We start from the raw sequence: 13,002 nt of genomic DNA, 5'->3' as shown, positions 1-13,002 counted from the left end.
CCAAGCTTTCTGTTGTGTGTTGCCATCTAGTGGGCATGAGGTATCACTGTATGAGTTAATCACCTAGCAACAAATTAAAATTGTGTTGTTTGATGTACTCATTAAATGGGTCATTTTAGTCGATTTCATAAAAATTGCCCCCCCTGAGATTTTTTTCAGGAGCCGCCACTGCTGAAATCTCCTTTTAGTGTTCAATTTCCTTGCCTTAATCTGTGAGGCAGTGGGCATGTCTGTACATCAGATTGGAGTGGGGTGAAGTTATTTTCAAGACAATGTGACAGTGTGTCTAGACAGAGTTTCTCAGCTAAACAAAAGATCAATATATATTGACAGGGTTGTGAAGACATTGCTTTTTTTCCTGTCTTGGTTTCCATTTTGCTGCAAAAACGGGAAAAGGGAGCAAAAGTTCACCCAGATGCTCAGTTTTTTTTTTTTCATAATTGGCTTCAGGGAAGTCGGTTGTGAACCACTAACCCACATGGGCAATAAGACAAATGGAGACTCCCACATTTGGGTCGAGTGTTTCCCTATTCACGCTTGGAATTTAGGCTGTCTATTTCTCCAGCGAGTGGCATAACATGGATTGTGACATCCACTCTGAGTTGGACTTAACAAACCGAGTCTGAGATGAAGCAAGGACGAGGAAACGGGGAGGCCAAAGAGAACAACCTGCTGCTGACACCTCCTCACATTAGCAGCCTTATAAGGGCCTCCTCTGTGGATTGTAACATGACCAGGTTACCTGTGGCACCAGTTCCCAACCCTCCTCCTCCTCCTTCCCGTCTCCCTTGCTCAGCCACTCGGCTGACATTCTCCTCTCTCACTTTTAATTGCACCCCCGGGGTTTTTTCTGGGTTGCTGTGCAAGTCTTCGGCTCAACGGGCGCGATAGGGTGCTTTGCCGTGTCGCTCATATCCCTCGTTAGGGAAAAATAAAAAAAACGAGAAGAGAAGGTGGGAGAAGTAGAGGAGGAGTAATCTACTCTAGATTAGGCTAAAATGCCACCCAGGCCCACTGTTTGTAACAGCCCATGTTCACAGAAAAGGCCATTAGCTGGCCAGATCCAATATGTATTGATGAATGCATTTGTGCAGCTCACGTTGTCCCTGTCTCTATCCTCACGGTCCTGTGTTCGATAAACCCGATAGATGCATTTAATAACTAATTGCTCTGATTCAAAATGTTATCCCAGGCAATTCTTTGAGCGCAGAATCATGGGGCATTCTAAAATTGGCAGCAGACACATTAATCTTGCTTACCCAGCACCCACCACAAAGCACAAGTCTTATTGCTCTATGGTGACTCCACACAATCTGTGACAGGCAATTTAAAGCAATTTACTTTTTTCATTTTTTTCATCAAGCATTTTTTTTAATGCAATTAAATGGCACATGATATGAAGTGAAGACGGGGCAGGCGAGGCAGCCAGTGTGTGTGTGTGTGCAAGGAGGGAGAAAATAAAGGCAGCCTTGTGCTTGTTGTAAACACTGCCTCTTAACTGGGAGAATATAATTATGGTGTCATGTTCTATTACACACCTTCATTATGACGATGGTGCTCCCTGAGAAAGCAAACAGGGAAAGACGAGACCTCTGTTTCAAAATTCACCTACAGCAATGGGCGTTCGAGGAAGATGGCTCGAACAAGAGCAGACTCATTTTTATTCTTCGGTTACACGTTTTTGCTCCGGTTCTTCTTTCTTTAACAGAAAATTAGGGTTAATTACGGCTTGTGTTTAGCCTGTAGTCCTCCACCATAATTTCTCCGTTTTCTCAGTTTTAATTACATTGTACTCACCGTAAGTGTGATCTAGAAACACAGAGGAAGTAGCAGAACCTTTAGATGAACTTTATTTGGAGTTAAAATCCTAAACTGCATAATAATGGTGCAGCATCGCTAATTGGTTTTGTTTGTTTTGTTTATGGCGTTCTGGCCACTGCCATGTTGTTTTTCTGCACACAGAAGTGACCACAGTCTATGCATATTGTCTATGTCTGCCTTTTATCTGGACGAATGCATAGACCAAATGAGTGCATGGCACAAACATAAATACCTGCTATTTAGTTCTGAGTAAAACACAAATAGGATACTTCAATGTGGATTTCTTGAATGTATAATTATTACTGGTAGAGAAAGTTGTATTATGTATCTAATAATTGCATCAAGTATGCTTAATGGAATAGCAGACAGCTAGCTGAAACAGGAGCCTGTCCATCAGAGTGGCCACACCACAATAATCCATGATTTGGTCTCAGTGCAATTAAAATAGGAAGATTAACCAAACACTATTGTTGTTACAAATCGGGAACTTAGCTATAGATACCAAAATCACTTTTGTACCATACATACATATATTTAGCTCTTTGATATCGCCGACAGCTGCTTGGTGAAATTGGTTGCAAAGAGGTATGCAGCACTGCACCAAAACCCTCCTTGCAATTGCTTTGATCACCAGCAGATTCCCACTGGTGCCTATAGTTTGCACAGACCATGTTGTTGTGTCTCCAAACACTCACCATCTACTCATGCAGTAATAAAAGTGTGAAAAGTGAGTAAAAGTTGCACTTTTTGAAACATGTTGGCTGCAGCGGTGAGGCACAAATTTTACTTTGCAGATGAACGTTCATCCTTTTTTATGTTTCGCTACCACTTTACGAGTAGTTGGCGAGCGGTTGCACGCAAGACACCAACTTGTCTGGAAACTGTAACCATAGCAATCATAAGGCGGTTTTTGATGCAGCACCCAGCAGTGCACAGGAATCATTTTCCAGCCAGTCATGGAATGCACATTTTTCCGTAGTCCTGTGGTTCCCACGGGGTCTACGACTGCGCTGTTGGGCTGTTTGAGAGGCGTTAGGTAAACACACAAAATGTGCACACCCAAGTTTTGTTGTTCATAGTATAATACAGTCAGTCTGCATACTGTGATGGATGCAGTAGACACATTGTTACAAGAGGGATATCTTTCTCTCTTCTTCTTTGTTTTTTCTGCCAACTAATTTGACCTCAGTTGGGTTTGGTGTATCTAGTTTAAGTTTTGCGTTCTCTTGATCTCTCAGACTTCTTTAAGGAAGGCAAATACAAATGATGTATTTTAGTACTGAAAATAAGATCCAAGTTAAAATAAACCAGAAATTCCCATAAATCTCCATCCTTTCTTTCATTCAACGTCAGCCTCATAGAGTATAAATGTAAAGAGGCAAGCGTTTTTGTCGTAGCCACTGGGCTCCACGTGGCACCGCAGCATTCTTAACCAGCCGTGACATTTTTTGACGTAGCAAAAATCAAGCTTTAGCTGACTTACTCCTGGTCGTGGTCCCTTGTCAAGAGAATTATCAGAGCAGGGGACTGTACAATATGGCTTCTAGGGTATGACAAATGTGGTCATGAGGCGAGCGCTCCTTAGGGACAGTGGAGCCCTCTATGTAGTGAAAGCATTAGCTTTCCACAGTGACATTATGAAGAAATCCATTGAAAAGGCCGGCTTCCCAGTGCTGAGGGACTGGAGGTAGAAAGCTTCATGAGTCCACCCCAGAGACTGGCTGGTATTTCCAACCACGCTGAAGCCTACAGCAAATCAATAGCACAAAGTCCCACATGCTCCTCTCCAGCGTCAATTAAGTAAATTCATAAAGTCGAGAGAGCAGGGAGTTGGGGGAGGGAAATGAAAAAGGGAAAAAACTAGAGAGAGAGCAGGGGAAAAATCATCCAGTCATCTTACAAATTTGGATAGGAAACAGAGCGTCTGGCCTGTGAGTTGCAGTAGAAAGCGGAGAGTGGTGGTCTGAGAGACTATTTCTCTACGGGCATTATTAAGAAGCCTGACAGTCCATCTCACTTTCACCTGCCTCCATCAGCGCACGCACTGTTGACCTGGAAGTCTCCCCCCACCCCCACCCTCCCCACCCCGTGCTGAGCCAGGCAGAGGACACATGCAAAGTGACTGGCTTTCAGCGAAAAAGCCCAGCGATAATGCATATCAGCTTAGGCCTATGCAAGCAAAGCAGGCATACGCCGGGGGATGGGGATGGAGATGTGAGGGGGGGGAGGAGGGGGGACTGCTATAAACTGCAACGCATGAGGGAAAAGAGAAAGAGGGGACCTAACCCCCAGTTTCAATTTGCCTCATAAGGGGAAAACAGGGCATGCCTTGGCTGCCTCTAGAAGACAGGTAGCGTAATGGATGGGCCAGTCTCCTAGCCTGACTGCTGACGCTGCTCTGACAGGACGTTTCTACCTCTCCTTCACTCCCCACCCCCACCCCTTTTGCCCCTTAGTGTTGTCACAGTAAGTACCTGATATCTAACTTTAGGCACATGTGTCCTGTATGCAGAAGTTCAGCGTCTCATCTAGGCGACATAAACAAACACTGGGTTTGACATTTGTTTAACAGATCACAGAATCTGGTTTTCTCTGAAGTCGTGCCACAATGCAGTCCACAAGACACGCCATCATTCACGCTTGTGAATACAAAGAAAAAATAAACAGCAGCAGCTCTACTGATATTTTTCTTTTGTCATAAACAACTTAACACTTGTGAAACTGAAGAGATGGTTCGTTTTTAAGACCAGTCTGATCAGTCCTCTTTTAAAATGTGTACAAAAGGTAACTTATTCCTTAAAAGGACAATGGAAACTCATCAGCATGTCTTTTTAATAGTCATTTATCTGCTTAAGGTTCTAGTATATATCAAGTTAAATATGGGTACTGTTTCTCACATATGGATTCTCATATTCAAGAAACTTGGATACAAGTCTAAACTAAATATCTCTACGTTTTGGCCTTTAAATTAAATACAATACTGTGCAAAAGTCTTGAGTCACCCAAACGTCTTTGCAATTTGCCTCGTTTTTTAAAGTTGTGTTGACCAGTAGCTCTCTAGGCTTTCTGAAGACATTCACCTCTTCCTTGAAAATCACCATTTACAGTGTTTTTTGTGTTTGTTAAGGACCGTTGTGTCAACACATAACAGGCAACTTACCAAATAACCAATTTGAAATTGTATGTCTGTTATTAGCAGCCTGTGGCGAGAACACATAATTGTTTCCCTTTTCTTTAGATCAATTTATGAAAAATGCCAAAGAAAACACAGTTTGACTTGCATAAAATAGTGTTTTTATACCAGCAAGGTGATTTGCAGAAGACCAATTAGCTAAAAACTTGGTATATCTCAGCATGGTGTGCAGTGTGTCCTTAAATTACTAAACAAGTGGCGAACAAAAGAAGAAGCGGAATAAAAGAGAAACTTGAACAAAACGAGGAACGCCAAATTACACCAGAGCTAGACTCAAATCAGCAGCAATAGAACAGTAAGAGTCTGCAGTAAAACACATTGGAGGCTTTGTTATGGTTGGGCTTCATTTTGTAAAACTGATGGAACAATGAAGACAAAAAAGTACCAACAGATGTTGATCCACCATGTTGTAATACCATCTGGAAAGCATCTGATTGGCAACAGCTTTATTTTTTAGCATGACAGAAATACCAAACAGACCAATCAGTCATGGATTGGCCTCCTCAGAGCCCAGATTCAACATTATTGAAGCAGTGTGGCATCATCTTCACAGAGGATGGAACAAAAACCAGGCAAGATTCAAAGAAGAGCTCTGAAGAAGCCTGGGGAACTATTGTATTATTGTGTATATGCCAAATATTCAAGGATTGTACAAATTCTTTTTGCCTTATATGTTTCAATAAATTACTATTAACACATCTATTTCCCATTTTCCTAGCAAGATATAATAATGAGGGGTGATTCAAGCCTTTTGCACAATATTGTACTTGTGTAAAAGTATTGCACACCTACACATGTGTCTGAAAATCTTCTGGTTTTAGAAGTGCTACATGTAATATAAAGGTTTGGGCATAAAAATGTTTTAAAGCGTTTAAACTATGTTTTTCATTAAAAACAATGTAAAGACAACATTTAACTAATTACCAACAATAGTAAAATTATTGGGTGTAAAATAGTAAAATCACATCTATTTCAGAAGTAAACGGGCTCACCACTGTGAAAGACTTATTAGCATTAATCTGGGGAAATTATCAACTATGCTGCATAACATTAGTAAGAGATTCAGAGAATTTCAAAAATCTCTTTGTGTCAATATGAATTGCTTTGAGTTTTGGATGCTGAGGCATTAACCGGCAGTCCTAACCCTAGCCTTAACTCTAACCCGTGGTAATCAGAAAACATAGTTTTTGTTTTCATTAAAGTCTTCTTCCAAGACACACATCAAAAAAAAATCAGATTTCTTTTTAGAAAATAATCTGTTTTGCTTTTCTGTAAAACATTGGGTTTGGGTAGTACTAGAGTCTTAAACCTCTGAAGCTCGAAATGCTGTTGCCCAAAGTAAAAAGAAAAAGATGTATACACACATTTCTATCTGTGATATACAATGAAGTGTATGGTTTAAATCACTTCCCAGTCAGTATCCTGGTTTACGTTTTGCACGGCATCTCAACTTTTGTCAAAACAAGGTTGCCGATAAACTTTGTGATGATCTCCAGCTCACCAGGAGACGCTTTTCTTTTCATTGGGTATGTAAGGAAGGCAAACAAAAGCATGCTGCAGCATTGTTAATAAAAACAGTTCAGTCGACAAGCATCTTTACATGACGTTGGAGTCTGTGCCCTGGCTGATCTCTGGGATCGGCTTGTAGGAGTGAAAGTAAATAAGACATTCAAACTGTCTTCGTGAACCTCTGCCAATGCAGCAGACATTGCCAAATAAGCTGAAAACACACAATTGCATCAAACTCTCCATTATGTTTTGAACCGAATCTTTTTCACCACAAACAGCTTGACAGACTGGCACAGTGGAGAAATATGCAGCCGCTACAAAGACACCCAACCAACATCAAAATCCCTGTACAAAAGTTGCTGCAAAGCTGTCCCAGTCGATGTAGTGCGGCATCTGTTTTGTATGAATCTCAGCGGTTGTTTGATGTGTGGGGTTTTTTCTTCTTTATTTCTGCAGCATCAGATTTTAAACTAAACTTAAGGTGTTGTATCTACAGCAAAAACTCTGGTATTGTAACAGCACAACACTACCGGCTCTGCTCCCATCAGCCGACACCTTTCCTCTCCCTGCTCTTCTCTCGCTCCATTTCTCTCACTCCCTTCAGTCTGTCTGGCTGCACTTCTGCATGCAGGTCAGGGTACTTAATTCATGTCCAGAGACATCGTTTCCTCATTCTCTGATATAGTCTGCGCAGGGAAGCTGACCAAACCTGCCTTACACTGGGGCTACACTGCCCCTCTCCCCAGGCCCCTCATCCCTCTGCTCCCACCTTCTGAGAGCACGCGATATGGAGGAACGTTGTAGACGGTCCCCAGCGGACCCTCTGATAACCCTCCTACCAAACCTCAGCTGAGGAACATTGGCGGCCTGGATATCGCCCAGCCGCTGAGGAATAATGAGAACAAAAGCATAATACATGGCTTTCTTTCTCTTTTTACCTTCTGCTCCTCCTCCACCTCCGTCCTGTTGCTGTTCTTCTTGTTTCGTTTCCCTCTTACATTTGCCAGTGTTCACTGGCCTTTGGAGGACAGCGGACAGAAAAAGAGAATGGGTGGGAGAAATGACTGAGCGCAGATATTCTGCCGCCCACGTAAGGGCCATTCTGTATGGTTTGCAAACAGTCATTTTGTTCAGTATCTTTACCCTGATCTTAAGGTAATAAACGGGCCTCGACATTGCCCGGGGTCTCCATTGGCATTCTGCTGGGTCAGATAAAGTGTGCAGAAGCAGATTGCTTAAAAAGATAGAACGGGCCGCTCCACATACAGCCGTGTACTCTATTAGATGTTGATTCAGAGGCTTAATTCAGATAAAGCTCTACAAATGCTGTACAAGATGTAAGCCTATACGTTGATGTGCAAACATACTAATCTTAAATTTATCGTGTTAGGCAGCACTCAGCCTGCCCATCAGTCAGATGACTGACATTCAGCATACAGAAATGTGAGCGTGTCTGCCCTTCGCATTCCTGTTATGATTTTGGTCTTGTGCCCAGCTTTTCCTGTATTTGATTTTCATGAAATCTTTTGACGTGAGCATTTTGATTTCAACGTGTAAGGTTTGATATGGGAATAAAAAATAAGGGTGATGTAGCTTTTTCTGGGTCACCTAGTTGGTTTTTAAATAATCCCAAGGTGATGCATTTAGATTGTTTCACTTCTATTATTCACAGAATGTAAAAAATGTTGAAATTATAATGATATACAACGTTTCCTAAACAATGCCCGGGGCATTTATTTATCTAAGCTGCACAGGCCAGCATTGCTATATTTGCAGCAGCCTTGTATTAGAGGCCAAATATTATTTGCAAGTCCTTCTGTTTGATTAGAATAAGTGATCATGTTAACTCAACAAAGCCTTGCCCTGATATGTTTACATTTGCTCTTAATGGGTCACTGCCTTTAGCAAGCAATGACAAATGGATGATGATTTTCATTATTATTATTATTGCGTTTTTTATGTAAATTCTTTTCTCCTAAAATGGAGATGAAAACCAGTTACCCACTGCACTCATGTTGTCACAGCTTCACTAATGCAACATGAAAATCAAGCACTGCATGACCAAATTAACTGTGAATATAATGCTGCAGTCACACTAGGGAAAACACTAGTTGGAGACTGCAGCACAACCCAAATTACTGCAGCTCTGTGCAATGAACTAGAAATATCTTTCCTTTGAAATAGTTGTTTAGTAGGTTTGCAGCTGCACACGGTCAGTTGCCACCTCAAAGCATCAAGACAGAAAGAAAATGGCAGCACAATGGAATCGGTCTGCGACGAGAAAGGGGTCAAGTTGGTAATTACATACAGACTTTCATAATACAGCAATTAATTGTGATAGAATTCAGAAAAATGCAAACCCGTTGCTGCCTACATGCTTGAAGTTATTTATTGTCGTGGGTTTGAGCTCTTGATAGCAGTTCTCTTGGAGCTCTGGAGATGCACCTGACTTGGAAAACTTTGTGCAGCCGTTTTAATGATCAAAAAGTCCAAGCATTGGACTGCCTCCAAAACAAAAATGAATCTTCATCTTTTGGGTTGTTTTATAAGTTTGTCTCTGTGAAACGTTTTCAGCCATTTATTTATTTTTGTCTTTCATTTGGAGTACAGCTTGTGTTTGTTCATATCAACCACACCCATGGCTATTAACTGTCGAGACTACCGATTATTATTTATTTATTTTAGGAAATGTGGTAAAGCACAGAGAAACTGACAATCTTCACATTTGAGAAGCTGAACCTTGCTGAAGGTTTGGCTCATTACAAAATCTACAACTAATTAATTTCAGTTCACCTGCGAAAGCAAACGAAAGCTCCCAGCAGCAGTAAACCACCTGTAGCGCGCAGGTTTTTTCCTGCTGATCAGTTCCATCTGGAGGGAAAGTGAAAGCTCACTGAAGCGATTCAGCGATGAGAAGTGAAGGGAAATGTAAAGGCGAGGATTTGGATGGAAATGTCTTTGTGAAATGATTTTTTTTTTTTTGCATTTCTAATATAAATTCCTTCTTTTCCTTATGTTTAAGATTGAGGTTTTGTGGCTATAAAATGACTTCATAGATCTTCATATCCGTAGATTCTTAAGATGTGTTTAAAGATATATGTTTGTTATTGTGCACTGAAGACTAAGCGGGTGTTAACGACAGGTTATGAAACAAAACGAGAGCTTGTGCAGTAACAAATTACTTCCTCTCCTCCCAATATTGACACTCTGCTTTGTCTTTGTAAATGTTCTAGATGCTGATTGCCGCCCAATGTGAGTCTGAGGAGCCTTTCCTGATTACAGCATGAGAACTGATCCGATACTCTGACCGAAAACAAACAAAAAAAACCCTGGACACAGACCACTGAGGAGTGGAAAGAAAACAGAAGGCTGTGGTGGCGTGGCCATGGATAGAAGGAAAGTTTGCATATTAATGGTGCTGTGGGCCTTGGTCCACCTCAGCTCTCCAGGTCAAGGGCTCAGGGCCTTGAGAAGGACTACAGGGGGGCGGAGGGGGTCAGGACTGACAGGACAGGATGCCAACGGAGTGCCACTGAGACGCTCTAAGCGAGGTTGGATGTGGAACCAGTTCTTTTTGTTGGAGGAGTACACCGGGACCGATAAGCAGTACGTCGGAAAGGTAGTACAAGGCTCAACTTTCTTTCCTTTTTCTTTGTCAGATGCAGCAGAGCATCTGCACTACAGGCAGATGCAAACTGCAGCTGCTCTGTTACACCGAAACCTGCTGCAGATGAAACACAGCAGCTTCATGTCATGACTAAAGATGAGCCCACATCCGACCATCCACTCACGCACAAGCATTACACACAGGCTAAACAAAACAACATGTGATAAAAAACAACAAAACAGTGATGAGGTTTTTGTTCTGCTTTGTCTAGGCACCAGTTTTAAGTGCATGCACAGACACCTCAATAAGCCCCGCAGATGAGTTTTCAGAGCTTTTTCAGTGAGTGCACATAAATCAGACACATCAATGGAAATAAAACAAAATGGCCATAATATAGTATGCTAATTAAGGCAGGAAATTGAACCTTAAAACTCTTTTGTGGACACTAAAGCGTATCCATTGCATACAGAAAGCATGTCAGGCATAAAAAAGCACTAAGTGACAAAAGTAGGTACTGAATGCCTCCTCAGATTTACTATCTCGACTTATAGATAGTTGCTAATTCAAATTCAGATAGTGCTGGTGTTCATCTATTAAAGTAAATCCCCGTAGAAGTGCCGTCGGTACTTAATATTTATGAAGTTAGGATGCTTTAAGTAAAAATCTGAAGGAAAGATTTACAAGAAAAATACCAGAGTGCACTACTCTCGGGGTGCTTTTACTTGGATAAAATAAATGGCAGAGGTCAGGCTAGTGAGAGCTGGACCTCTCACATTTGAAAGATTTAACATGGGAAAAGTCTATTGATGCAAAATATAAGATGTTTATAGTGAAACCTGTATAAAAATGGTCAGAATTTTCATTTTATGTAGTATAATTATTTTTATAATAACAACGAGCAAGTCGTGTTTTCGTAGTTTTATACACATGCACATATAGCTCTCAATTTGGGCCCAAGTGTCGTTTGGTGTGGCTTAAACTGCACCCATATTTTGTTTTTCAATTTTCATCTTCAATTTGTTCACGGGGAATGAAAGGAAGTAGTTGGTGAGAGCAGCCATAACAGCATTATAGTTTGGAAAAGAAAATAGCAGCACATACAGAATCTCCAACGTCATTATGAAAACTGTCTGGACTGTAAAATTGATAAGTGATCACCAGAAAGTGCCAACAGCAATGACTGCTGTAGTAATGAAGATGTTTGCAGCAAAGTAGATACTGGAGATTGGTTGTATATGTCTGCTATCAGGGCGTCTTTGAGAATTCAGATTTGTAAACAGGGTGTCTGCAGGTAAACGAGTTACATTTAAGACCTTTCAGGACCTTTTGCATAGTACTTTAAGTCAAATTTAAGATCAAACTTTCACAGCAGAAGTTAAAGTTTACTCTTTTCAGTTGGCGTCAGTTTAAAATGAACAGTAAGGTTAAATAGAATAGAATAGAAATGAATAGAAATAGAGTATTGATGAATGTTCTCCAAATCTTGAACTGAAACCATGGGCTTGTGTGTGATCTGAATGTGTAAAGCAGTGAAATTGTCACAGTGACTGGTCTTGAACTTGTGGCTCCAGACCAACATTTGGCTCTTTTTTCCCTGTCTCCAGTGGTTAAGTGTGACTTTGACAAACAACTAGATGAATCTAATTATTTAAATGAATAACGCCAAGGCCGTCAGTCTCCTTGATCTGCAGCTGGATTTTGTCAAAATTAAACTGAAACTTTTTCTTTTGTTTTGTGTTTTTAAAGTAGGATTTTTTTAATTTGATTCAGTTGCACAAACACAGGCACTGTAGGACTGCTGTTTTATGTAGGCCTACATGTGGTAGTGGATACTTTGTTACTTTGGTTCTAGTCTGTACTTACTTTTGCAAATTTTGTGGCAATTTTTGCTCAAATTTTTTTTCCCAAGAAACACTCCAACACTGTTGGCCTAGGACCCAAACAAACAAAATTTTAAATAGTTTTCTATTTTTAATTGTACATTTGTATTCAAGACATTTTAACATAGTGAGGTCTAAGTTATCGTTCCAAACTCCAAAACTGACCCTAAACCTGACGCTAAGATATCAGAATAGGCCATTTTTGGTTTTAGTTCATGGGTTTCATGCTGTGAGAAGACGTCGCCTCTTTCTCTGTCCACAATTTGCAAAAATCGTTATTCTGTAATTTGATCCAAATTGCACAGAATGCTCACCTACTGGATCTTTATTCATATTATGCAAGGTCACACTTGCATCAAGGTCAAGGGCACACTTGTCACTTTACGTGCAATAACCTGAGACTTATGACGACTCACTCTAAATGACGCACATGAAAAATATTTTATAATTTTTTTTGGAAGACGTTCTTTTGCCTTTTTCCAAAATATAGAAAATATATTAATCCCCTGAAATCTATGTTTCTTAAGAAAAGCTGAAAAGACTTGAAAAACATAATCCCTAAAAGGTTATTTTATATTCATTTTTTATACATTGTTTCAACAAGCCTTTCCATAATGGTGTTTGCTGTAAAGTAAAATAATGGGACTGTGGCTTTCCCCACGTCTGAAACTGGCCAGATGGGAAAATCAAACGTATCACCCACCAGTGCAAAAGAAGCGAAAGTAATGAACTGCTTCTTGCAAATTAGAACTTGCAGTCCCTAGATTCTCTGTTTAGTGTCTTTTTTCTTAATGCTTTTTAGTTGTTTACCTTTTTGTTTTTCAGTTTGCATGAAGACGCCATCTACGAAACACAACATGAACTTTCAGTACTGAGGCAGTGCTATTTATGTTCATCTAAAAATGCCTCATTATGTGCTGTCTTGTCAATACATATTTATGAAGAGCAATCTGTTATTTATCAGTCCAAATTAATGCACATTTCACCAAATA

The 13,002-nt window shown here is 40.5% G+C and overlaps 1 protein-coding gene across 1 annotated transcript in view; it reads left to right on the top strand.

Annotated features, from left to right (window-relative positions):
* LOC102198972 (cadherin-6-like) overlaps positions 1–13,002 on the top strand; it is a 77,034-nt gene that overhangs the window by 15,241 nt on the left and 48,791 nt on the right. The window contains exon 2 of the mRNA XM_005730416.2: positions 9,757–10,142. Within this exon, the coding sequence (XP_005730473.1) occupies positions 9,909–10,142 (234 nt within the window). The 5' untranslated portion in view covers positions 9,757–9,908. The remainder of the gene's footprint in view (positions 1–9,756; positions 10,143–13,002) is intronic.

This window comes from Pundamilia nyererei, unplaced genomic scaffold (genome assembly GCF_000239375.1).
Source record: "Pundamilia nyererei isolate P.nyererei 1_Seehausen unplaced genomic scaffold, PunNye1.0 scaffold00037, whole genome shotgun sequence".
Lineage (NCBI taxonomy): Eukaryota > Metazoa > Chordata > Actinopteri > Cichliformes > Cichlidae > Pundamilia > Pundamilia nyererei.
This window is presented reverse-complemented; position numbering and strand designations above follow the sequence as displayed.